General features: G+C 31.8%; 1 protein-coding gene across 1 annotated transcript; it reads right to left on the bottom strand.

The window, feature by feature from the left end:
• Window positions 1–891: 891 nt before the first annotated feature.
• Window positions 892–23,298, bottom strand: LOC127702067 (low-density lipoprotein receptor-related protein 4-like). The gene is made up of 8 exons (XM_052206069.1): window positions 22,977–23,298; window positions 13,179–13,353; window positions 12,591–12,818; window positions 10,505–10,623; window positions 3,879–4,160; window positions 2,697–2,909; window positions 2,047–2,208; window positions 892–980 (listed from the first exon to the last, which is right to left on the bottom strand). Exons 1-8 carry the CDS (start codon window positions 23,122–23,124, stop codon window positions 892–894), a joined length of 1,416 nt encoding a protein of 471 aa, XP_052062029.1. The 5' UTR covers window positions 23,125–23,298.
• Window positions 23,299–24,592: the final 1,294 nt, after the last annotated feature.

The raw sequence follows: 24,592 nt of genomic DNA on the forward strand, positions 1-24,592 counted from the left end.
CACGGATACGCTGTCCGTTGGAAAATTAGCTAAAATTATAAACATGCATGAATTCAAATACAAAGGGCGACAACAAATATCATCGATTTAATCTTCTTGTGGTCTATAAATAACGTTATTTCATATAAAAAATATTCAAAAACAGTTGTGTGTTTATATTCTTTATATATTTTGTTATTGAGAATTTTAAACTCCTCAAAGACACCAGACTTATGAAGTAGGTTGCCAGTGAGCGTTTTGTCTGAACAAGGTTAAGCAGCTGAGCTCGATAAAGTTTTTAAATTAAATATTTAAATTTATGTTTAAATTATCAGCAAATATATAAAATTCAGCATGTGTCAGAAACATTTGAAAACCCATCGTGAAAACACCAATGACATATTTCTCATTTTGTAAACTGACGTGATTTTTAGCACTTTATTCTTATTTAAAAGATTCATATATTCTCAATAAACCAAATCCCTCGGACAAAGTTGATCTTATATGAATACGGCTTTTTAAGGTAAAGTGTATTAGAAACTGGTCTACCTAAAAAGTATACAACACCTGCCTCACATTCAAACTTGACGATCTATTCACTATGAAGGTGCCTTAGGAAGACATAATATGATAGAAAAGACAAATTTGGAGTTGACAACAAACGGAACAAGCTCGAGCTTGTAAGTAGAACCCAAGCAATACAAGGAAATTCTGTTGAAATATGCATCATTTTTCGTGCTGTTATCCCCTTATTGTATTGTAAAACTTTAACAATGTTGTATTCATTATTTTAATAATAACAGTTACAGTTTAACTTGACTTGGTTTTGAAAATGTATGTTAGAAATGTCAAAACAAAGTTCAAATGAGGTGGATATGAGCAACTAGTTTGTTCGAAACAAAATTTATCTGATCATAAAGATATGCATAACTTACAACTACAACCTGGATAATATTCCGTTTCTGAAGACATACTAGCGGGACAGTGCACCGGTCCACTTCCTAGAGAGAGAGAGAGTTAAATCATATTAATTTTTTTCTGTTGATAAACAATGATTTATCAAGAATAATTGATACATCACTACTTAAAGTTCAGCAGGAAACAGTAGATACAGGTTCGTAACGATTCCATGTTAAAGAGAAATAAACATACCCTTCGTATCACATGATTAAGACAGACAGTTAAGACGGATGTTTCATTTGTCAGCTCACAAGGTAGTTGTACGCAGCAAGAAACTATATCACTTCCTTAGAGTAAAAACAGCACAAAGAAAAGTTATGGCTGAGGTTTGACTAATCAATTGATCGAACTTATGACCTCCCAAGACTACACTAAGGTTTGGATCTATTCAAATAATTACTTAAAATGCAAAAAAAATTATGCTGTAGTTAAATTTAACTATGACAAATTTTACTCTTATATTATATAGAAAAAACAAAGAATTGGGAAAATTAAAATGCATCTGTTAAAATGGTCGTGCAGTGTAGTGTAGTGAAGTGTAGTGTTGTGTTTTTTTTTTTTTTTTTTTTTTTTTTTTTTTTTTTTTTTTTTTGTTTTTTGTTTTTTTTTGTTTCTATAAAAATAAATTGAAAAAAGACGAAATTTAATTGAATGTAAAAAAAAAGAGGCTAAAGGTAAATCGAAGTTTATCCTGTCGTAAATTAGGAAAAGAGGACACAAAAATGGTGGAAATGAAATAACGTTTAACAAAAAACGGTACAAAATTAAAAATATATGAAAACCAGTTTCCAGCAGTGAGTGGTTTAACCATTTATTATTGTTATTGTTATTGGTGTTCTTTGTCTGTACAATTGCTGACATGTCTTTTACGACACATAAACAGTAAAGACCCTTTAGTAAATAAAAGACGGTCTCTAGATTCGGCTCTCAGATTTTTACCAAATTGAATGTTCGCAACACATAGACGATAAGTTTTCCATTATCAAGTTAATTGTTACATGTATATTTAACTTCCTGCAATGACTTTACTATAACAAATTAAATTAAAAGACAAGTATTTCATTTTTTTCATATTTTGTTTGCCCTGCCGTAAAACAAATACATTACCGAAACAATAAGATGAATTAGTTGGTGTTGGTCGTAGATAATATACGTTATACCCATCACAGTTCCTTATAACAATATGAACAGACTCTTCACAAACACTTTGATTTGTCTGCATGCAGGCTTCTATAGTCTTATTTCCGTCCACAAAATTTGGCAAAGTCCCTGCAAAACCGTCAATTATGTATACATGACCCTAACCTAGATATTATTGTTAGGTAAAATTATTACACAAGTAAAACAGGACTTTAAAAAACAGGACTTAAAAAAATGAAAAATCTGTCAACTTTACATGACTGTGGATTAAAATAAAGTATTCTAAATATTGTGCTCTCATTGTATAAGTTTGGTACTTATCGATATGGTCTGATAAGACAAAAACAAAAAAAACAAAGGATGGGCATGCAAAAGTTTTAATTTTGATTGTTGGTAAACATTCTTTTGTAAGTTACCTTCTCATTTTCTTCAATTTGTGACAGCAAAATTATAGTTTTTTAATGAAAAGCTGATTCATTTTGGAAGGGATTTAACTGTCTATATTTCAATTGAATAAAAAACCTTATACCTTATTTAAAAATGTCGCCGTCTTAACCAAAACATGTTTTTTTTTTAATCAATCTTGCATTTAATTGTAAAATAATTTCGTTTTGTACCATTCAACCAAAAAGGATTCATTGTTCCACAATACTTTGTTCCAGGCTGTGTGGTAGGCATATCATCACCATTATCACTGTAAATTCTATACCAGCCTTCAACTAACATGTCGTCACTTAATGGTTCTTCTGATGTCCAATCAGCAAAAAATCCAGTTGAACGTTTTGCTGCATTCTCAAATCTTGTGCACGTAACACACGGGTCCTTTAAAACTAAAAGGATATAATGTATATTGCAGTATTGTTATAAATTACTAGTAATCTATATTAAAAAAGAAACATGCTTTCAAGTCAATCAAATCAAACATTTATTTAAAGAGTGAAATTCTGAATAGTGTGGGAATGGAATTTCGATTCCACTTAGATTTGAAAAGCGTATTCAGAGGTTTCTTACATACATTTTATCTAGTTTCCAGAAAATCGTTCATTGTGATGCATTGCCAGTGTCTACTGAATGTTAAATATTGGCACTAATAAAACTTGTACTTTATTAACACTATGTTTTATCATCAATGGTTATGTTTGGTAAATAACATGCTAATGCATTTTATTTCATTTAAATGTCTGATTTGGTTTAACAAGAAACTTCTTTATCACCAGAAATGCATACATGTAAAAGTACAATACCACAAAAAATATATTTATGTACTTTCAATTCTTGAACTTCATGAATATAGTAAACTATTAATGCTTGTTTCAATTAACAATTCAATAAATAAACACGAATTAATTATCCGAAAAGTTAAACTTAATATACATATGTAAAGCCCATGGACTGAAGACCTATATTGTGAAGGGTTTCATTATATCCTTCCCCTTCGTTAAATCACTTCCTAATATAAAATATAGCTTGTAGTATTCCTTAAGCTATGCTCCATAGTTTTTGGTTAAATACTGACACATAAAGTAATTATCGATAAATGATAAACAGCAGGAAACTCATGGTAAAACAAGAATAGGTTTTAATATTTTTTTGTTGTCATTCTTTTCATTTCTCTCCTTATAAACGACTTATTCTGATTTTCTGATTAAAATATGCTTTGTTTATCTAAAAAAACATAAAATCCAGCATATACTAGTTGTATGTGGAGATTTCATGATGAAATTATCATAGCTTCATACGGAAACCAGCGTGAAAGCAGAGACGGGTGTGTAATGATTTCTATCTTTTTATTAACTTACTGCTTCCATGATACATCTTTACGTCGACTATAGTACTATGAACATAAGCCACATTTCTATAATTGATCCCTGTTTTTTCGACCTTCTTCACATATCTACTATTATAACTATTCTCTGTATAGAAGAGGTAGTCGCCTTGCACAGCGATTCCAAACAAGTAATAATATGACCTCTGATACACTGAGTACCCGTACGATTGTACTTCCTTTAGATCACTTCCGTCGAATGTGGCAGACCTTATTATGTGTCGTACTGTCCAATAAATTCTGCTTTCTTCAAAATCTTAAAAAGAAAATTGCATTAAAAAATAATTAATAATATCTTGTATTACTAAAGTATGAAAAATTCTGCAGTGTTCCGTTTTTCTGTGTAGCAAATATGATTTGTATTTTACATTGCATAATTATGCTCCTGAGAAAAAGTGTCTACTAAACATCTGCTCCGGAAGGATTTATGTATATACATTGAATGTAATAAAGATGTAGTATTTCCGTTCTTTTAAAATGAAAGTAGACAACTGTCAAAGCAAATTCATATACAGGTAACATATTTCGGTTAAAAATGAAGGGCAGTTAAATATCTTGAGCAAATACTAGAAAAATGTCAGTTTTGACAATGATTTATACGGCATAGTGACAGACTCACTGAAAATAATAGACACTTTCAGTTGTTCTCGCTAAGGCATATGAGAGAAGCGATTACAAACATCTCAAGATGGAAAACGCTAAAACTGATGAATGGAAATTTCGCGTCCAATTGGTTAAGCTCACATACTAGAGTAAAAAAAACACATAAACTATAGGGTGTAATTTTATATAAATAAATATTTTTTTGACAAAGTTGTATTCCTTTGATAAATGTTCCATCACTGTATTGGATACCTAAACGACATAAGTGTCCTTACAAAAAAACTTGATATTGCTTGGTCTTCCAAGTGCTCCTTGAAACCTCTTTCTAAATTATTAACATCAATTTTATCAAAACCGGGCTACCTATTCTAGAGGTGGCGTGAATCAGCGTGAATTAGATGTGGATACTAAAACATTCCAAAGATCTTTCAGAGTAATACATTCTTTCATCTTGCAATAATATTAAAACGTTTGTCTTTTCTACACTTGACGCCAATATTCCCAATTCAAAACTAAAAGACAAATTGAAAGAGTTGGTCCTGTTTGTTTCATGAAAAAGAATGGCAAATGTAGATACAAGTATTTTGTCTTAGGGAGGGAAAAATCCTACTTTGTAAAAAATCACTATGATTCAAACAAGAAATTCTCTGAAATTGACTATATCAAGATAATTTTTACGTTTGGAGGACGTGTTTTTCAACAAACTATCGGCTTTACCATTGGAACCAACTATGCCCCTTTACTTGCCGTCTTGTTCCTTTATTCATATGAGGCTCACTTCATACAGGAACTTCTTAGGAAGAAAGAAAAGAAATTAGCAGTATTCTTTTACTTTACTTTCCGCTATAACGATGATGTTCTCACACTAAATAATTCAAAATTTGGTGACTATGTTGAATGCATCTATCCCATCGAGATTGAGATAAAGGATACAACAGATACAGTTGAGTCTGCGTCATATCTTGACTTACATCTAGAAATTAAGAATGAGGATCTGTTGAAAACAAAACTTTACGACAAATTGTGAACTTTCCATATCTATGTATCAACAATCCAGCAGCGCCTGCATACGGAGTTTATCTCCCAGTTGATACGATATTCCAGGGCTTTTATTTCCTATCATGATTTATGTGACAGAGGGTTGCTGCTCACAAAGAAGCTATTTAACCAAAAGTTCATAGTGATGAAATTCAAATCAATCCTTCGTAAATTTTACGGACGCCATCATGAGTTGGTTGACCGTTAATGAATATCTGTTTCACAGATGATAGCGGATATGTCACAAATATGGTATCTACAATCCCAACCCCTTTCCCAGAATGTGACCTACCGAATTAAACTTATTAGTGGTTTTGTACTATCATTAGCAACACGACGAGTGCCACATGTGGAGCATGATCTGTTTACCCTTCCGGAGCACCTAAGATCACTTCAAGTTTTTGGTGGGGTTCGTGTTGCTCAGTATTTAGTTTTCTATGTTGTGTTTTGTGCCCTATTGTTTGTCTGTTGGTCTTTTCTTTTTTTAGCCATGGCGTTGTCAGTTTATTTTCGACTTATGAGTTTGAATGTGTCTTCGGTATCCTTCGTCTATTTTTGAATGAAGGTCGTACAATGACTTAAAACTATTCACATTTGTGTTATTTAATATTTAGATTGTTGCATCACCGGTATGGATGATAGTGGTGTAATTGATATGCCCATAAATCTTATCTCATAATTTTATAATAGAATTTCCTTTATGACTGCCTTGGTCCATTTGGCACATTTTAATGCGTTTACTTTAACTATGCGTCATTTTGTCGCATATTTCATTTAGCATCCAAAACATTTGATATTGGGGGTCCCTGTATCCCAGGACCCACCAGACAAAAAATTAGGAATCTCTGTATCCCAGGATTCATTTTATTTTATTGGATGCTTCATTTATTGTAAATATTTAGTTATCTAGTTAGTTATCTAGTTATCTTTTTGTAGTGTGCCAATATGAAAGGCGACTACATTCATTTATCTATCTATCTAATTATCTATCTGCTATATATATATATATATATATATATATATATATATATATATATATAATAACTGTTTATCTAGTTATATGGATTTATATTTGTGTAGTTTGTAATAAAGCTTTGGCCAAATACTGATAAACTGTGTTTCTGATCTTTGCGCATCAATAATTAATAGAATTTATGATTCAGCATAAATTCGGTTATTAGTGTAAGCTATGTGTGTCATTGGCCGTTCTACTTTTTGTCTAATGTGGGTTATCACTTATCTGATTGATCACGCGCAGTATGACTGCGCATGCAATCTTTTCAATAGCTACATTCGACGGAAGCAGACGGATATATTTTGGTGATTTCAAAAACCCACCCACCCACCACTATTTGTTTCAACATTGCATACTATATTTGGACAAATTTTTGCTGTGTCTTGATATATTTTTTTCAGATTGTTCCTGCTACAATTAAAGGTGTGAGACGTCAACAAAATAGTCACTGTATATGGAGCGTATCAATTTAGTATCCACTGTGTACTTGTCTGTAGTCCGTAGTTTGCTGGTACCATCTCAACGTAATGTGCGTGTTCTGTTTCAAGACTATGCGTTTTAGATATATATAAATTGAGTAATCTGTACATTTCATCCGTATCACAAAAAAAAAACAAAAAAAACAATGCTTGCATACGCCCGCTTATATGAACATTTTGTACTGTATTAAGTTATGGGCACATTTCGCTGCGTAAATATTTAGTTATCTAGTTAGTTATCTAGTTATCTTTTTGTAGTGTGCCAATATGAAAGGCGACTACGTTCATTTATCTTTCTATCTAATTATCTATCTGCTATATATATATATATAAAAGACCAAAAAAGTGAAAAAGTATATTTTAACAAAACGCATTTGACTAACAGGTCGAACAACAAATGTTCTTAAACCCTGCTGACTGCCATTGGCGATTGCCAAATAAACGGATCACCGATGTAATAAATGGATCTTAATTAAAAATTTAATACTAAACAGAAAACAATAAACTTGCGGAAAAGATGATATACCGCAAACAAAAGGTGCAAAGGTTTTTGTACATCATATCCGGATTTCGACAATTAATGTCTCTTCAGTGATGTTAGGAATCGAAACGGTATTTGGAAAGCCATACAATTTACCTCAATTTAGGATAGACTCTTGAATTTTGAGGAGTCAAAATAGGATGAACGGATCATATAAACCCGAAGGCAAATATAATACAAGCCCAAACGGAAAAATATAAACAAGTCTAAATTGAAAACAACGTTCAAACCTAAGAAATTTGTTTTGCATGCACACGTATAAAAATTGCGGTTTTTATCCAACGCAATCATAGGTTTGAACGTTGTTTTCAATTTAGACTTGTATATATATATATATATATATATATATATATATATCTTAACTGTTTATCTAGTTATATGGATTTATAATTGTGTAGTTTGTAATAAAGCTGTGGCCAAATACTGCCAAACTTTGTTTCTGATCTTTGCGCATCAATAATAATAATAGGTTAAGAGGATCCATTGTGTGTGTACTATACAAATATGCACAGATGTAGTGTTTCAATTTATTTGTCATACAAAATTGCATGGTAAAATTAGCAATAAAAGGACTTGCGGTGACCTCTAGTTGTAAATTTCTATATCATTTAGTCTCTGGTTGTGAGTTGTTTCATTGGCAATCATACCACATCTTCTTATTTTTATATATATATATCAGTTGCACTGCAAATATTGATGACTTGATGGTTAAGTTGCAAGCTGGCAAGTTAAACAGTCTGATTAGATGAGACATTTTGCAATTGGAGTAGAATTATGAATGAACTATGATAGGTGGTTCGAAACACTAATGTTAAAGTCACTGTAATAAACAATTTTGTGTTTAACTTGTAGTAAATTTAAGTAGTAGAGAATTGATAAGAAGTAGTGGATTCGTAAACGATAATCAACGAGCGACTTTAGTCGCAAGTTGATTATCGTTTCCGAATCCACTACTTCTTATCAATTCTCTAGCTTAACCCATTTCTAGTAAAACGACGACTGTCTGTTGTATGTTTTGACAATGAATCAACGGAATTTCATAAAAATAATTTCGTATTTTGTCTTTTTTATTTTATAATAGCTGGAAATGATTATATCCACACGGTTCACGTCTATATTTAAGTTGACATAAGTTTAATATAACTTAAATGGGTTGTTAGCTCCCCTTTTTATTACCAGATTTCATACTTGTATATTTATATTTCATTTAATGCTTTATCATTACAAAGTATTTAAATTATATAGATTTTGGTATTTATGATTTATTCAAAAAGACATATATAAATATACAGAATTTATTTATCTTTTTTTGAATAGTTAAAAAATTGTAATTACCAAAATTTAGAAACTTTGAAATTTACATATATAGTATTTAGCAATCTGCTATTGTTGACAGCTGATTAAGGATTGTCTACAATTTAACCGTACTAAGTCAAATACATATATTTAGCGTAGTTGCCATAATACTACAATTTCATGATGCTCCAGTTAATGATGCTTTCCGAAATAAATAAAATCATTGCTTAAGGTCTTTTTTGAACAATTATACATGAATTTTGTTTAAACTGTTTCCCTTTCATTAAGTTTAGATTATTTTTAACGTTATTACATTTGGCATCCGTCGTAAACCAGTCAATAAACTAGTTTTATCTGTGGTACGCATTCTGAATCTCCAGCAGAATTGCTCTTGCTACAGATGTACAATGTATAATTATGTAATTTTTTTACTTTTACATTCAAGCTGTTCATAGCCGTGATCGTCTAGTCGTTGGTACCGAAAAACATAACTGTGACATTAACAGTGCCAAGTTCAAACCTTATACCCGAATTGAAATTTTTTCATTGTAATTTTTTTCTCGACAAAAATATTGTTTTAATCTTAGAGGTATTATATACTTCATTTTCATTTAAAGGCGATGATTTTGTTTCTGGTTTTACAATCAAAGAAGTAGTTTTACGGTCGTAGCTTATATATCACACTTTATTCAAATTAGAGTCCGTTCAATGTTGACGTGATGTATATTTGGACCATTTATAATCAAACAAAGAAAAAAATATTGATAGTACGATATCAATATAAGACTAAAACCATAGGTAAGTATTTGCTATGATAAAAAGGAAAAGTCCTTGTACGTTAAAAGTGACAAGTGTAATGGACATATGAATGTTTATTTTATCAAGGAATTGCACTAATATATACAATTCCTTGATTCTCTAGTGTTTAGAACTAGTGTGTAATAGCCACAATCGTATAAAGACCCATCGGTTCATTATAACGATGTTGAAAATCGACCAATGTTCAAACCTGACATCGTAAATAAACTCTGTTTTAAGATATTTCCATACTGCTATATAACTATAATCAAGAGCGTTCAAATGTAGAACATAATCTTCCTTAAAAAATAACGCCCAAAATAAAACAATTTAAATAAATTTGAAAAGAACATGAACAAATCCAGACATAGTATATATATTTTATTAGATAACAAAAGCGAATTATCTCTGAGACATACAGTTTATTGGCATGTATTGACAGTTGTGCGCTTGATGAGTGTTATTTAAATATTGATTTATGTCAGCACTCGTGGTATAGTGGTATCATGCATAGACTGAAGACTCTACTGATTATGAAGAAAATACGCGCGAGTTCGAACCCTTCTTATGCCACTCGTTTTTGAGAGGATAAAAAATCGTACGTTAAAAGTTTAAAGTTATAAAATAAGTTATCTTAAGTTAACGAAGTGGTCAGTGGATTCTTGAAAAATAATCTACTGTAAGAACAATAGACTGACGTCAGAGAAATGGGTTAAGTGGTGTATAAACAGTAATTGTTGTATTCATATAATTGGTTTTAGAAATAAATTGACAATTTTCATATTAAATTGTTTTGAATATTGAATCATGTCGATAACTGAAATATTTACCTAATAATATGCGGGACTCTGTAGTCATGACAGAGTCACTAATAATTGTTGTTTTATCTGTTCCATTTAATTTACATCTGTCGATTGATCCAATTTCATTATCCATATAATAAATAAAGCTAAAAATTGGAAAATCGGGAAACAATGAAATGATTTGCTAAATGTCATATACACCTTTTTCTCAATCAACATAGTTTTTGTTAGTTGATTGTAAAACATGATGATTTATTGCATGTTTGTAAACTGGAATGAAACTATGTACTTTTTCCGACGCGAAACAGAACTTAGGTAAGACTTTGCTACATTTTTCCACAGAAAGCAATTTGAGTTTTAAAAACATTCTTACCGGTGAACTTATAGTACGCATATAATTTCTAAAGAAGTCATGATGAAAAAATATTGATTTGGGAAAACTTCGAAACATAGAAGTATAGTAGTATTGTAAAGCATAATTACTGTAAAGTAGTTAAATTTCGCGTAGTTTAAAATTTGCGATTTCAGTCTTTGTAATATCAGTCTCCACTCTTCCACAATAAACATCAAAACATTGTAAAAAGCACCCTCTCCGAAGTATGAAATTTATCTTTCCTTCACTAAACATGAGAACGACAACCTACGAGAAAGCACCAGCAGCCGGGCTTAAATACCTATCCGTTCCACTCCAGGCTGTCCCAGATATTTATCAAGATGTTAATGGCTGCTCTGATCTTTTTCTGTGTTGGTTTAAGCACCTTTTCCGGTTAGGTCTGTATTTATAAATATTTTGTTTCGCGTTTGTGTGCTTTCTTATCATAATGTACTCCATATCTGCTTGTGTGAAGCTAAGGGAATGGAAATTATAAAATATTGACGTGAAGTATCGTTGATATCTCCCTATCTACTCCAAAATCAACCCATCAAAGATCTTACCAACTCAAAATATTGACAACTGGTACACAATTGTTCGAGCTTCATAAAAACTTTTTTAAAATTATTGCCGACCTGGTTTAAGATGGTTTTGACTAACTAAAAAGAATCGTACAAAAATAAAACAACTAACAATATATATTCAATTATGATTTTACAACAATTAATGACTCGCGATTCATAACATGCCGAACGCCACTACAAAACACCTCACAAATGAGGAGATGATGAGCCAATGAATTTTCGAATATACCGTTGAGATAGCGGCAGCAGAAATAGCTTACGATCTACAGTAAAATCTAAAGTATGCATGACAGGAGCACCCCCAAATCGTAATGGAATGGCCTTCATCCCATCCTTGAGTAGTTTCAGCAGCACAAGCGGCAGCAACAAAACCCGAAAAACCTGAAAATATCTAGACGTGTATGACTGCAGTAGCAAAGATGATTATATTCCATTCTGAAGCAGCAGCAACAGTAATGCATAAGTCATTCAGCAGCAGATACAACAAAAATGTCCTGTCTCTAAAGAATTTTATATGACATTATTTCAGGTTGAGGACTTCGCAAAGGGATAACATAACGAATGTTCCTGCTGAATTCTCTTTAAAACCACCTCTTTACTTCTTGCATTTTACCTTCATTATAATGGTCAAAAGCAAAATTTTCAGAAAATAAGATAGTTTGGTCTATAAACTACAAATGTCACATTGACTTCCAGAATTATAATGATACATGTATGAGCAACATTACGGGTAAAACATGTGGAGTAGAATCTATCTGTTTTACCTTCCGGAGCACCTGAGATCACCCCTCGATTTTGTTTGAGTTTGTGTTTCTCAGTATTTAGTTTTTATGCTATGTTTCGTAGAATGATATGTATCTTCATTACTTTGGCAGTTCCTTCTCGACTGACCAATGTCATTAAATATCTTCTGCATCTTTATAATAGTACAAGTTTTGTTTAAAGAACTACAAATATATTTCGCTACCGAACCACGTGTTTGCAGGTAACCAATACAACTAATTTGGAAATAATCACTGCAAACAGTGCGTACTAACTTAACTTTAACATTTTCATAAAGAGACAAAATTTAAGTTAATTCAAGTTAAAAGTTTCGTGTTAACAACTTGAAAGTGTAATGCAAAATGTGTTGCTAATTTAAAAATAATGTTCTTACTTATTTTTAACATCTAAAGCAATATGTCCTATTTTAGCGCTGCTGTTTATTATAACCAATTCATTTGACCCATCAAGCTCTGAGCGGAAGACTGCATTATAGTCACGATCGGACCAGTAAATGTGATCATTGTCGGAGTCTATAGCAACGCTATGTGCATGGTAATTTGGCGATTTTGGAATAATAACTTCAATCTTCCTTTCATTATCGTAGCATGGATAGCAAGTTCTGCAAATAAGATCAATACACATGTTATTATTACAACTTTAGTGATATAACATTTTTCCTGTAGATGATACAGGAACTGATTAGTCATTTTGCAAAACATTTTATGTATTTGCATAATGTTGCATTTTCTAACTACAAAAGACACCACAGCATCTTGTTTCTTAATTTTTTCAAATTGTTGTCTTGCCTGAAATTCTACGTCGGTCCCTAAGTCAGTTAGTTACGAGGGTTCATTTTGTACTTAACAATATGTTACTGTTATTTTATTTTGAAAGACAATAAAACCTACAAAACAACAGAATTGGTGCATTTAAAATCAATTACCAGAATGTAACTTATCGATTAGCATTAATTGTTTACCTGTGTATAGTACCATAATAAGAATCTACCCAATAGATATAGGATTTTTCATGATGATAATCTAATTCAGGTCTGTACATGCCACCCTGCGTGTCAACTACAAGCTTTGTTACTGAGCTGTCATTCAAATTTATCAAATATATTCTGTTCGAGTCTGCAACTAGTAAATTTGGACCTGAAAAATATTGTATATATTATTGCTCTTAGAACTTAGACAAATAAACCTAAATTGATATAATGATTTTTTCCAAATATCGAAAACCAGTGCCATTGTATTACCACTTATAAGAGGGTTTTCTTTATTAAAAGTTTCTAAATTTGAAATAGTATTTTATCCTATCACTAAAAATATTAATTGAGTGCTTTTTTCGTGTAAAAGACTTGGTTCTCTGTTTTGAACAGTATAAAATTAAAATAGAGAATGGAAATGGGGAATATGTCAAAGAGACAACAACCCGACCAAAGAGCAGAAAACAGCGGAGTCCACCAATGGGTCTTCAACACAACAAGAAAATCCCGCACCCGGAGGCGGGCTTCAACTGGCCCCTAAATAAAAATGTGTACTTGTTCAGTGAAAATGAACGTCATACTAAACTCCAAAACATATAAATGAACAAAATTTAAAAAAAAACAAACAAGACTAACAAAGGCCAGAGGCTCCTGACTTGGGGCAGGCGCAAAAATGCAGCGGGTTAAACATGTTTTGTGAGATCTCAACCCTCCCCTATACGTTTAGCCAATATAGAATAAACAAACACACAGCAAAACGCACAGTAAAACTCAGTTTAAAAGAAGTTCGAGTCCGATGTCAGAATAGGTGTTAAAAGAAACTAGACAAAATGACAATGATACATAAATTAACAAAGGACTACTAGCAGTTACTGACATACAAGCTCCAGACCTCAATTCAACTGATTGAAAGATTATGTCTTCATCATCGATCATATGAAAATCAAGCACAATCCCTCCCGTTAGCGGTTTAGTATCATACCATCATAAAATATATGAGAAGAACATAACCCGTATCATGCCAATAACTGGTTTTAGAACAAATGTGTTTATTTCCGATGCAAAGACCCTATGAGTGAATCAATATTAATACCAAAATATACCTTCTGAATAAGTCTGTTTACAGGTTTGATTAGCTTTGGGGTGAATGCCGACATTTTTGTGCTTTGTAAAGAATATTACCATAAAAGATTGGATGTAAAATACCTGAACGTTTAAGATGTCTGCATGTTGATTTATATTTATGAATAATGTCCTTGTACCGGTGATAAAATTAAGTAAATGTTTTGACAAGTTTGTGATATCGAAAACCCTGGTGAAATAATTTTTCAGTAATACAGAGATTTCTTTCATTAAAATCAAATACGTTGTTACATACACGAGCGAATCGAACAAGTTGAGATATATAAACACCATACGATGGTGACAAGGGAACGTCACCATCTAAAAATGGATAATTAACAATAGGACATGAACAATCATAAATTTTGGTATTAAATTTCCCGTTGAAGATATAGACATCAAGATCCAGGAAAGGACAGTGTTCATTGTTGGTGTTAGCTTCATTTAAAGTAATTTGTATCTACCCCCTCAAGTATTTTCAGGGATAGAACACTATTTGATAACACATAAATCGCTCTCGGGTCTGTAAACGTCAATAAAAATATCATGGTAACAATTCATAATACATGTTCATGTATTTGAAATACAAATCCTTCTGCAAACATTTGCTCAATTTGTTTTTGTTTTTAAATATAAGACGTTTTGTGCAAAGCTGTAAGTAAGCGACAATATTTGCTTGACATATTTAACATCATGAAAAGCACAACTGAGTTTTATTGGTCAATATGTAAGCAATAACATGTGTCTTCGCCTCTAATATAATTTACAAATCATATATAGCCACACCTTACTCTTTAGATTAATTATGTAATCAAACAAAGCTACGCTTTTCGTGCAGTATACAATTACGTTCATTCGTAAAAGGCGTTCTTTAAATATAACTTGTACATCAGAATTATGCATTTAATCTTTTATATATTAATATTTTTAAAATCATAAAATTTATAAATTTTAATAAAATAAACAAAACAACAATAAGGAAGTATAGAAATAACGTAAGACATCCCAGTATACTTAATACTTATCCTAATGTTATGGTTTTTAAATGATGATTATCGTCATTGAATAAATAAAACTTATTCAGGTATAACATAAGTGTATTGATTGTATATTGTGATTACTTATACAGGAGGCAAATAGATTTTGCTTTAAATTAAAAGAATTTTAAAATCACGTTTGTAAAAGATATCTTTTTCTATTTTTTGTTTTTACATCCTACATCTCCTTTCATTTATACTTATAATTGTGATCACTGTTCTTATTACCATTACGGTTGATACGTAGATGAATCCGTCTATTGACTTCACCAATACCGCGTTATTCATAATTATTCACACTGGTTTGCCCTTTACATGCGGGGCAGTGATGAACACAGAGTTTATATTGATAAGGAAAACACATACGGCAATTTGATCAAAATGTGCCTTTTCAACCGTGTATCCAACATGTTAAGTTTTTAATGCGCTGTAAATTTATAGAAGTCTTGTGTTGATAAATGTCTTTCCACAACTATTTTATTCACCTGAGCTTATCAGAGTGCGATGTACAATAACCAATTACAAACTGGACGAACAACTATTTTCTGGCAAAACTGTCTTTTACCCAGGGCAACAGGTACATGTAAGGTTAAAGGTAAATAACACAAAGATTCAGAAGCCAGTTTATAAATGATTTGATAGCCAGCTAATATTAAAATCACTGAAATTCAATCCGTTGAATACATGCAATTCGCTGTCAAAGTAAATCACGTTAACATTATTATCAAAGATTTCCTTCTCGCCAGTCGGTCCAATCCAATCAACTCTCCAATTTCAGAAGACAATTATGTTAGAAAAATTTAAACAAAAAACTTGTGTACTTATGCTCCTTATTTAGACCCAAACGAAAGCGGATGCTACATTTGTACATCAAGTTTGGCATTTTTAGGATGTACTTAGGGGAAATTTAAAAAAATTAGAATTTACATTTACAAGTCAGAAGAGCATTCGTTAAGGAACAAGATTAAACTAAAAATATTGATAGGTTATGAAGCTCCTTTTCGAGATATTTAATTTCCAAAAACTGGCGGGAAAAGGCTCACTTGGACTTTTACCTTATATTTGCAATGGTTTTATTTTGGTTTTAAATCAAAAGATAAGAAACCTTGAATCTGCATAAATTTTGATAAATTAACTTTTTTAAGCTATTAAAGTCTTATATGATATGACTTTAATGGCTGTTATGGGGCAAAATATTTTACCATGTATCGTAGAAAAAAGACCAAGGAGTCCGAACATCTGAAAAAAATTCCTAAACCTGACCTAAGTGCGTAATGCATGCTTTGCTGGTCGTACAATTGTAAGGTTATTTCCAGTAGTAAGTGTCAAAGAAAATAATTAACATTACTGTAAACATGAATATATGGCCGAGTGAATAATTCTCGTTCTCAATTAACAAGAATAACAAGAATTTGCTAGCTGACTGGAACTCCATCTTCGCTAGCCAAGGGTTACGATCCACTTCCCTCCTCTCCACCCTTGGCGGATTGAGATAGAATTTCGGAGACACAAGGTAATGCTTTTCATTGGTTGCAGTCGTAACTGGCTGCATCTAATCAAAAAGCGCCTATAACATGATCACGTGTAAATATGGGAAATGTAGGTAAACAATTACCACGTGCTGATTGTGCAACAAGTCTTTACATCCCAAAACATACGATGATATTTAGTGACAATTTAAATGTTTTTAATCATCTAATAGAATATTCTGTTATGTTTCTTGCACAAATGTATGAATGTCAACGTATATTTTCGTTTCCGACTTCACCAAGTTTGTAGACTCTAGACGCTACCGTGTTTTCACTTCCAAACTGAAGAGTTTAAGTGCTACCATTGGTCAAGAATAATGTATTCGAAATTCGAAATGGGCGTGACTTTAATCTACCGAAAGATGGCGCAACATTGTTCTCACAAATGTTGGCTTAATCTGCCAAGGGTGGAGAGGAGGGAAATGGATCGTAACCTTTGATTAGCGAAGATGCTGGAACTCAATTTGATATTTACCAGGCGTCCGTCTGTATGTGTATATCATAAGGATATCTTATATTAAGTTCTCAATATCAGTAAGAAAATAACTGATAAGAAGGATAAGAAAAACCAATTATACAAACATTAATGACGGTATGATTGGTTTAACGCCGTGTTTATCCGTGGGGGGTGGGGGTCAGTAGCAAATATATATATATATATATATTTTATAGTATACTACATGTAGTGCATCCAGAAGAGAAAACTAGTTTTAACAACTTCCTCGTGCACTTTACCATGTCGAAGGAAGCTGTCATGTTGAAGAGCATACAATTTCCAGATGCTTCATATTGTGAAGACATTGTCCTCAATAAGAGTCGGAAAAAATCAATAAAATAAAAAATCAATATACCAGATAGTCCAAAATCGTTTACTTTTGTTCATCATTTGCATTACGGCATTACCCTTTTGATGGAGATTGTCATGTTCTAAAGTATACGCTTTTCCGCAAATGTGTATATCTGATTATCAAAAAGTATCGTGAATATAATAAGGGGTTCGTCCTCTTTCACACGTAATATATTATCGTCAAAAACCAAATTCCTTGATGGAACTGTACGGAAGCCGCGGTTAGTGTCAGGTTGTACTTTTATTTTTAAGTCGTTCTAACAACTTAGATAACTCTCTATAACGACTTATCTAACTCGTTATAACGACTTAGCTTATCTTACTCGTTATAACGACTTAGCTTATCTTACTCGTTATAACGACTTAGTAACTCGTTATAACAACTTAACTTGGTTAACAATTATAGGTCGAAGTACGGCCTTCAACACGGACCCTTGGCTTACACTGAACAAAAGGCTATAGAGGGCCCAAAAATGACTAGTGTAAAACAATTAAAACAGGAAAATCAATGGGCTAATCTATATAAAAAACGAGAAACACCTTTGAACCACACCAACAAAAGACAATCACGGAACAACAGGCTCCCGACTTTGACAGGTGCATAAAAATGCAGCGGGTTTAAAGGTTTTAACAGGCACCAACCTTCACCCTAACCTGAGACAGTAGTGTAACATTACAAAATAAAAAGGACACACTTCATTTCTAATTAATGAGCACTTAGTCGAAATTTAGAAAACTATAAATAAAAATATAATCGAAAATAAATCACGACCAAGATATTAGGGGGTTTGTTAAGTCCTGAAATTAGGAAAGTAGCTAAGTCGTTATAAAAAGTAAGCTAAGTAATATGGTATTTGAAAATTATTATTTTTGGTACTCTGATAGCTAGGTCATTATAACGAGTTAGCTAAGTTGTTATAACGTGTTAAAAAGTCGGTATAACGAGTTAGATAAGCTAAGTCGTTATAACAAGTTAGCTAAGTCGTTATAACAAGTTACCCAAGTCGGTTTAACAAGTCATCTAAGTCGTTATAACAAGTTATAGCTAAGTCGTTATAACATGTTAGCAAAGTCGTTATAACAAGTTAGCTAAGTTGTAATTGAGTTTTAAAAAAAAACTTCAACCTGATACTAACCGATTTTCTTAGAATTGGAAGGGTCAAGCGTAATTTATGAATGAACAAAGTTTTGTGTAAGAGATAACAACTAAAAAACATGGGCATGCTTTCTTCGTCAACAATTTAAAACAGTATTTATGGAACCATTTGTGCACTGATCGTGTTTGAGGCTAATAAACTTGCATCTCGTGTCTTCTCTTGTCTTGAATAAATAAAAAAATGAAAAACTGAGGATGTATACAAAACATACAATTGCAATGTAAATAAATTAATATTCTAGATGAAAGAATATTTTTATCTTTAGTTACATGTCAGAATTAAATTATGATTTAACAAAACATAAAGATATATAATATTAGCATAACTATCTTTCTCAAACTTCTAATTTTGTACATAAGAAATTATGCATTTCTTTTTTAATTGTTTCGGAATAGTACTCGTAGAATAGTGCATTTTTTAAGTTATTATCATTTTGTTTACATTCCTAGATACATTTAGATAAAATAAACAAAACAACTTACATCAGGAAGTACAGTTCAGGGGCGTAGCACTGTAACAGTTATTGGTACGGTGGAATCATATGCGCACAAACCTTCCACAAAGAACTGATATTTGTGTCTTGGAAAACTGCTTTCACTATAGCTTTCAATAACTGAGAGTTCTCTAATATCGGAACTTTGTGTATTTTGTCTTTTAGTTATTTTTTTTTTTTGTAATTCGTGTCGATTTGATAAGTCAAGACTTTCCAAATGAATTTCAAAGTTTGTTCTTATGTTGTGCTGTCACATTTACACTACTGTCCTAGGTAAGGGGAGGGTTGAGCGCACGCAAACATGTTTAACCCCACCACATTCTACATGTGCTATATGTCCACTAATCAGGCGCAGTAATTCAGCGAATGTGATAGTTAAAGTCAGTCATATTTGTTTTTCGTTTATTGTTTTATCAAAATGATGTCGTTGGTTTCAACGTTTAAATCTTGTCATGTCGGAACCTTTTATAACTAACAATACGGCATGGCTGTTGAGGGCACAGCGCTAACTTTTAGTTGCTTAAATCCACGCATTTCGCCTCAGTTGGATAGTTGTCTCATTGGGAGTAATATATAACATCTGTTTATGTTCATTTTGATAGGAGCAATTAGAATTGTGGTCCCCGTAATTGCAAAAATATAGTTATAGAAGAAGAAGAATCAATCTATTCAATTATGTTTTAATTTGGTTAATTTTGTCCGTCCTGTCTCAGTAAAGCTGATATTATCATACAGTGTTTTCTTTTTAATGTATATCATTATACTGATCATCATAGATGTATGTTATAAATGTAGTCAATAATGCAAATTTTTATCAAATTTTAAAAACAGAAACAATTTAGTTGCACTTAAATGTCAATTGCATCGCTATAAATGGTCATGTGCGGCAATTTTGATCAATTGATATCCGTGTACTATAAATGTATCTATGCAAGCAAACAGGATGTAGATCGATAATGACAAATTTCTAAAGAAATATTAATTTTTTCATCGTATGAAAAATGGTTTGTCGTGCTTTGAATTCAAAAACTTAGGTTGACAGACATCCGTGTACTTTATCTTTTAAAAATATACCTTGAGTGAATAAGAAACATATATAGCTACGTTGAAAACGTTGATGTACCTTGGTAGTATTATGGGGTATTGGTACGGAAATCCTGGTTACTTTTTTTGAAAACGATAAAAATCATCAACTGGTTTTGACGAATGACGATATGTTTATTCCTAAATAATAGTAACAGTTATATAATTTAGATACCTGACGAATCACGAAAACAAAATGATCAATTTGATGTTAAGGATAACCAAAACTTGAAATTTTATATAGTCCGTTTGACTTCTATAAATCTTCAGAAAATAATTATTAAAAATTCATTTTTACAAATAAACATTTTTTTTTTCTTGATGTATGTTAATGTATGATATATACGAACTCTGACTATGAATATCATAATTTTAGGCCAATAATCAAAAAAGTTACCCATTATGTCTCTATGTTACTCCTATTTTTTTATATAAGATACTTGATAAAAATGAATTTTTAAGAATTATTTTCTGACGATTTATAGAAGTCAAACGGACTATACCAGATGTGTTTGTATCGTTCGTTTAAAAAAAATCCAGAAAGACACGTATAAATTTCGATTAATCGTATAGTCTGGAAGCCTGAACATAACTTTAACTACCATCTGTGGTAAAATGTGGAAACATGGTTCTACTTTTGCTGTAACAAAAGATATTTCCATTTGTTTTGGTAAAATGGCATGCCGTACGCATGGAAAATATTTGTACGGCGACGGCCGTGTCTGCCATGCTGGCTGCTAAACCCCTGCAGGTACATTTTTTATACATGTAATACATATTAGTCTGTCTAAGTAAATGGGGTTAATCTCATTCAAGTTTAACAACAAATATATTTATGGTCAACTTTGATTACACATGCAGTTGGCAAGCATAATTAATTAAAAGTATCGTAAAATCACGTGTCTATGTGTACATTGAAAACATAATTTAGCTCATTTATTTCGTTGGATTGCTGATTCATTGACGTTCTTTTTATTCGATCTTATCTTCCACGAAACTGCAATGGTTATGATAATTATCACACAGAAAAGTGTCGGCAATTTCATCAACATTAAATATGCTCATATCTGTATCCAACTGGTCAGATAACTGCACAATGATTTAAAGAAGTTTTTTTGGTGAAAGGAAACAACTATTTTATTCACCTGAGCTTATAACAGTTCGCTGTTGAATGTATAGTTGGTTATTAGGGTGAACATCTTTTTTCTTGCAAAACAGTCTTTTACCAAAGCCAACATGTACAAAAATAAGATGTGGTATGCCAATGAGATAACTCTCCACAAGAGACCGAATGACACAGAAATTAACAACTATAGGTCACCGTACGGCCTTCAACAATGAGAAAAACTCATACCGCATGATCAGCTTTAAAAGGCCCCGAAATGACAAATGTAAAACTATTCAAACGAGAAAACTAACGACCTGATTTATGTACAAAATAATGAACGAAAAATGAATATGATAGATGTAGTTTGCAGAAAGGTTTAGGGGGAAAAGATTGAAAACCTTTATCCAGGAAGCCAGTTTATAAATGACTTTACAAACATATAATACCAATTACATTGTAGGCCAATCTTCTGCAGTTAATAATTAAAAGATTGCTCAATTGGTTGGTGCTTTCTCAACGTTTACAAATGTATAAAATTAGTATGTTTTGTAACTGAGTGGGTCGACGTAATGTAGAACGGGGAATTTTGAGTTGATGCCAATGAGACAACCAAATGACGCAGATGTTAGCAACTATGGGTCACCGTACGGCCTTCAATAACAAGAATCAATGCACCGACATGACAAAATAAAACGATTCAAATGAGAAAACCAACAATCCAAATTTATTTAAAAAAAGAAGAAATAAACGAAAAACAGATATGATATACAGCAACAAACGACAACCACTGAATTTTACATTTTACAGACTTCGAACTTGGAACAGGCACATGCAGAATGTGGTGGGGTTACATATGTCTGGTACAATTTTGCAGGATTGGGATAGAAATGTTGTCTTACGAAGGGTCACCGAAATATTCGTCTAAGAGTTATTGCATGGGTTCTTTAACATACGTTCAGAGAACATGATACACTCTCTCTTTATAAAGTGTTGTTTATATTTTTTAGATGTGATTTAACAGACAACAAACGAGCTGTATTTGCAATGCTTTTGCCATGACTCTTACTTAAAAAGATTAAAAACGCAGGAATCAAAAATTAATCGTTTCATCTAAAACCAAGAGGATATCACCAGGTCAATACATTATTGCACAGACGAATGCAAACAAGTTATAAAAACACTTTGAAACAAAGCAATTCAAAAAAAAAAAAGAAAAAAAAAGAAGAATAACAGATACGTTTAAAAGCAGCAACCATGTGTCCAAAGGACCAGTTTACAGATGACAAGCAACATATTTACTGAGCAAAATCTATTTTTTGCAGTTAAAAATGGCTAACTCAAAATAATCATAACATTAAAAGTTAATAAATTTTCCAGTTCTCGTGCTGAAACTAAGAAATTTAACATTCTTACCAGTCGATTGAGTTCCACAACAGGTATACTTATAAAAACAGCCACCGTGTGTCCAACAACACCCACTGACAGATGCCACGAACAAAATTGGCAAAACAAAAAGTATCTGAAATCCGTTCATAGTTCTTGTTATAAGAAGTCTGCACATCCGATCACAGGATATTCTTTCGCTCTCTGAGGTGGGAATTTTGTAATGAAAATGTCACGTGATTATCTCATACCCAATCATTATTACACATTAACACATTAAAACTAAAGTTTGGAAGGTTTTTAAATATAATCTAAATAATTCATTACACGTTTTGATATTCATTGTACACCACTTTGGTTTTAATGATGCAACTATTTTGTGTTGGTATTTCTATACTTTAACGATACTTCCGACTTGCTTTATTGATTTAAATTTTTGAAAAAATGTATTACACTTGGTTATTTTTAGAAGTCAGGCATATCAATTTTCCTACATGTCAGAATATTAACCAGAAATGTTAAAGTAAAAAACATTCAGGGTTTTTTTTTCAGCTACATATTCTCTTTGACAAAAAACTGACAGAAAAATATCACTAGTCTGTTTTTTCGAGGGGTACCAATCTGTTCTATCACCCTCTCAGCTATGTGCTTTTTAATTCATTATACTGAATGTCCTATCATTATTTTCTTTTGCTGTTCAATTTTAAATAAAAGTATTTTACAATGACGTCACGTACATAACAACGTTACATATATTAGAAAAATCTACAGAATTGAAGTAAGATGATTTTTTTTTATTTTGACAGTTTATGAAAAAGTTCAAACCCACAACGTAGAACTTGAGCATTGTATTCAATTATTTAATGTAAATTCAATTCATTGTCATTTAAATTATCGATTTGTGATTGGTCTGCACGAGAAGGTGACATTCAAAAAATGTCTCCCGCTCAGCCATTGGATAGAGTAAATTATCTTCCTCGTATTAGCCAATAAAAATCCGGCATTTTAACGTGAGGTATAAAAATAAATATTTTGACTCTTCTACAGTTTTCGAAACACCCTCCAGAGAATTATCTGTTCACTGATTGTTAACCGATTCTAATCCGTTGACCGACTCATTAGAACATGTAGAAGTACTTATTCCATTGGTCATTCATGATTAGTGTTACATCGGATGTTTCTTGCGTCTTGTTCAACCGAAAGATTTTTGTGCTAGTGAAAGTTTATTATAATTTTTCTTGTTATTTCATTTAAAAAAAAAAAATCTTTTTAAATGTACTTAATTAATGTTATCATTCCTTGGGTAATGTTTTATTCAGCGACCACATCTTTGTTACATGAACTGCCACCTAGTATAAAAGTATTCTCTGATCAAAGCGTCCTCCACGATCACAGCCTCCAGCGTAAGGTCAGCAAACATTTTTGAACAAAATTGCATCATAACTGAAAGAATGTGTTTTCAAGCTTAATGTCTGGTACCTGCCTAAAGTTTAATTTTCATGGTTAACCTGATAAGTTATGATAATTTCATAAAATTGTTGTGAACTGACTGTTTCTGTATTGATGATGGTGAAGATTCTCAACCGGCTTGTTTTTTAAACATTTTTTTTTTTCATTCAGCTTTAATAATGGAAAAATAGAATGGC

This window comes from Mytilus californianus, unplaced genomic scaffold (genome assembly GCF_021869535.1).
Source record: "Mytilus californianus isolate M0D057914Y unplaced genomic scaffold, xbMytCali1.0.p SCAF_5, whole genome shotgun sequence".
NCBI classification, from domain to species: Eukaryota; Metazoa; Mollusca; class Bivalvia; order Mytilida; family Mytilidae; genus Mytilus; species Mytilus californianus.

What these genes read in the sequence shown, in the direction of transcription:
- LOC127702067 (XM_052206069.1), bottom strand. Translation starts at nt 23,124, where the DNA reads ATGTGCAGACTTCTTATAACAAGAACTATGAACGGATTTCAGATACTT. An exon ending in AAAGATGTATCATGGAAGCA is followed by an intron (nt 2,910 to 3,878) that starts GTAAGTTAATAA and finishes ATATCCTTTTAG; the next exon opens with TTTTAAAGGACCCGTGTGTT. An exon ending in GAATCCTTTTTGGTTGAATG is followed by an intron (nt 2,209 to 2,696) that starts GTACAAAACGAA and finishes ACGGTTTTGCAG; the next exon opens with GGACTTTGCCAAATTTTGTG.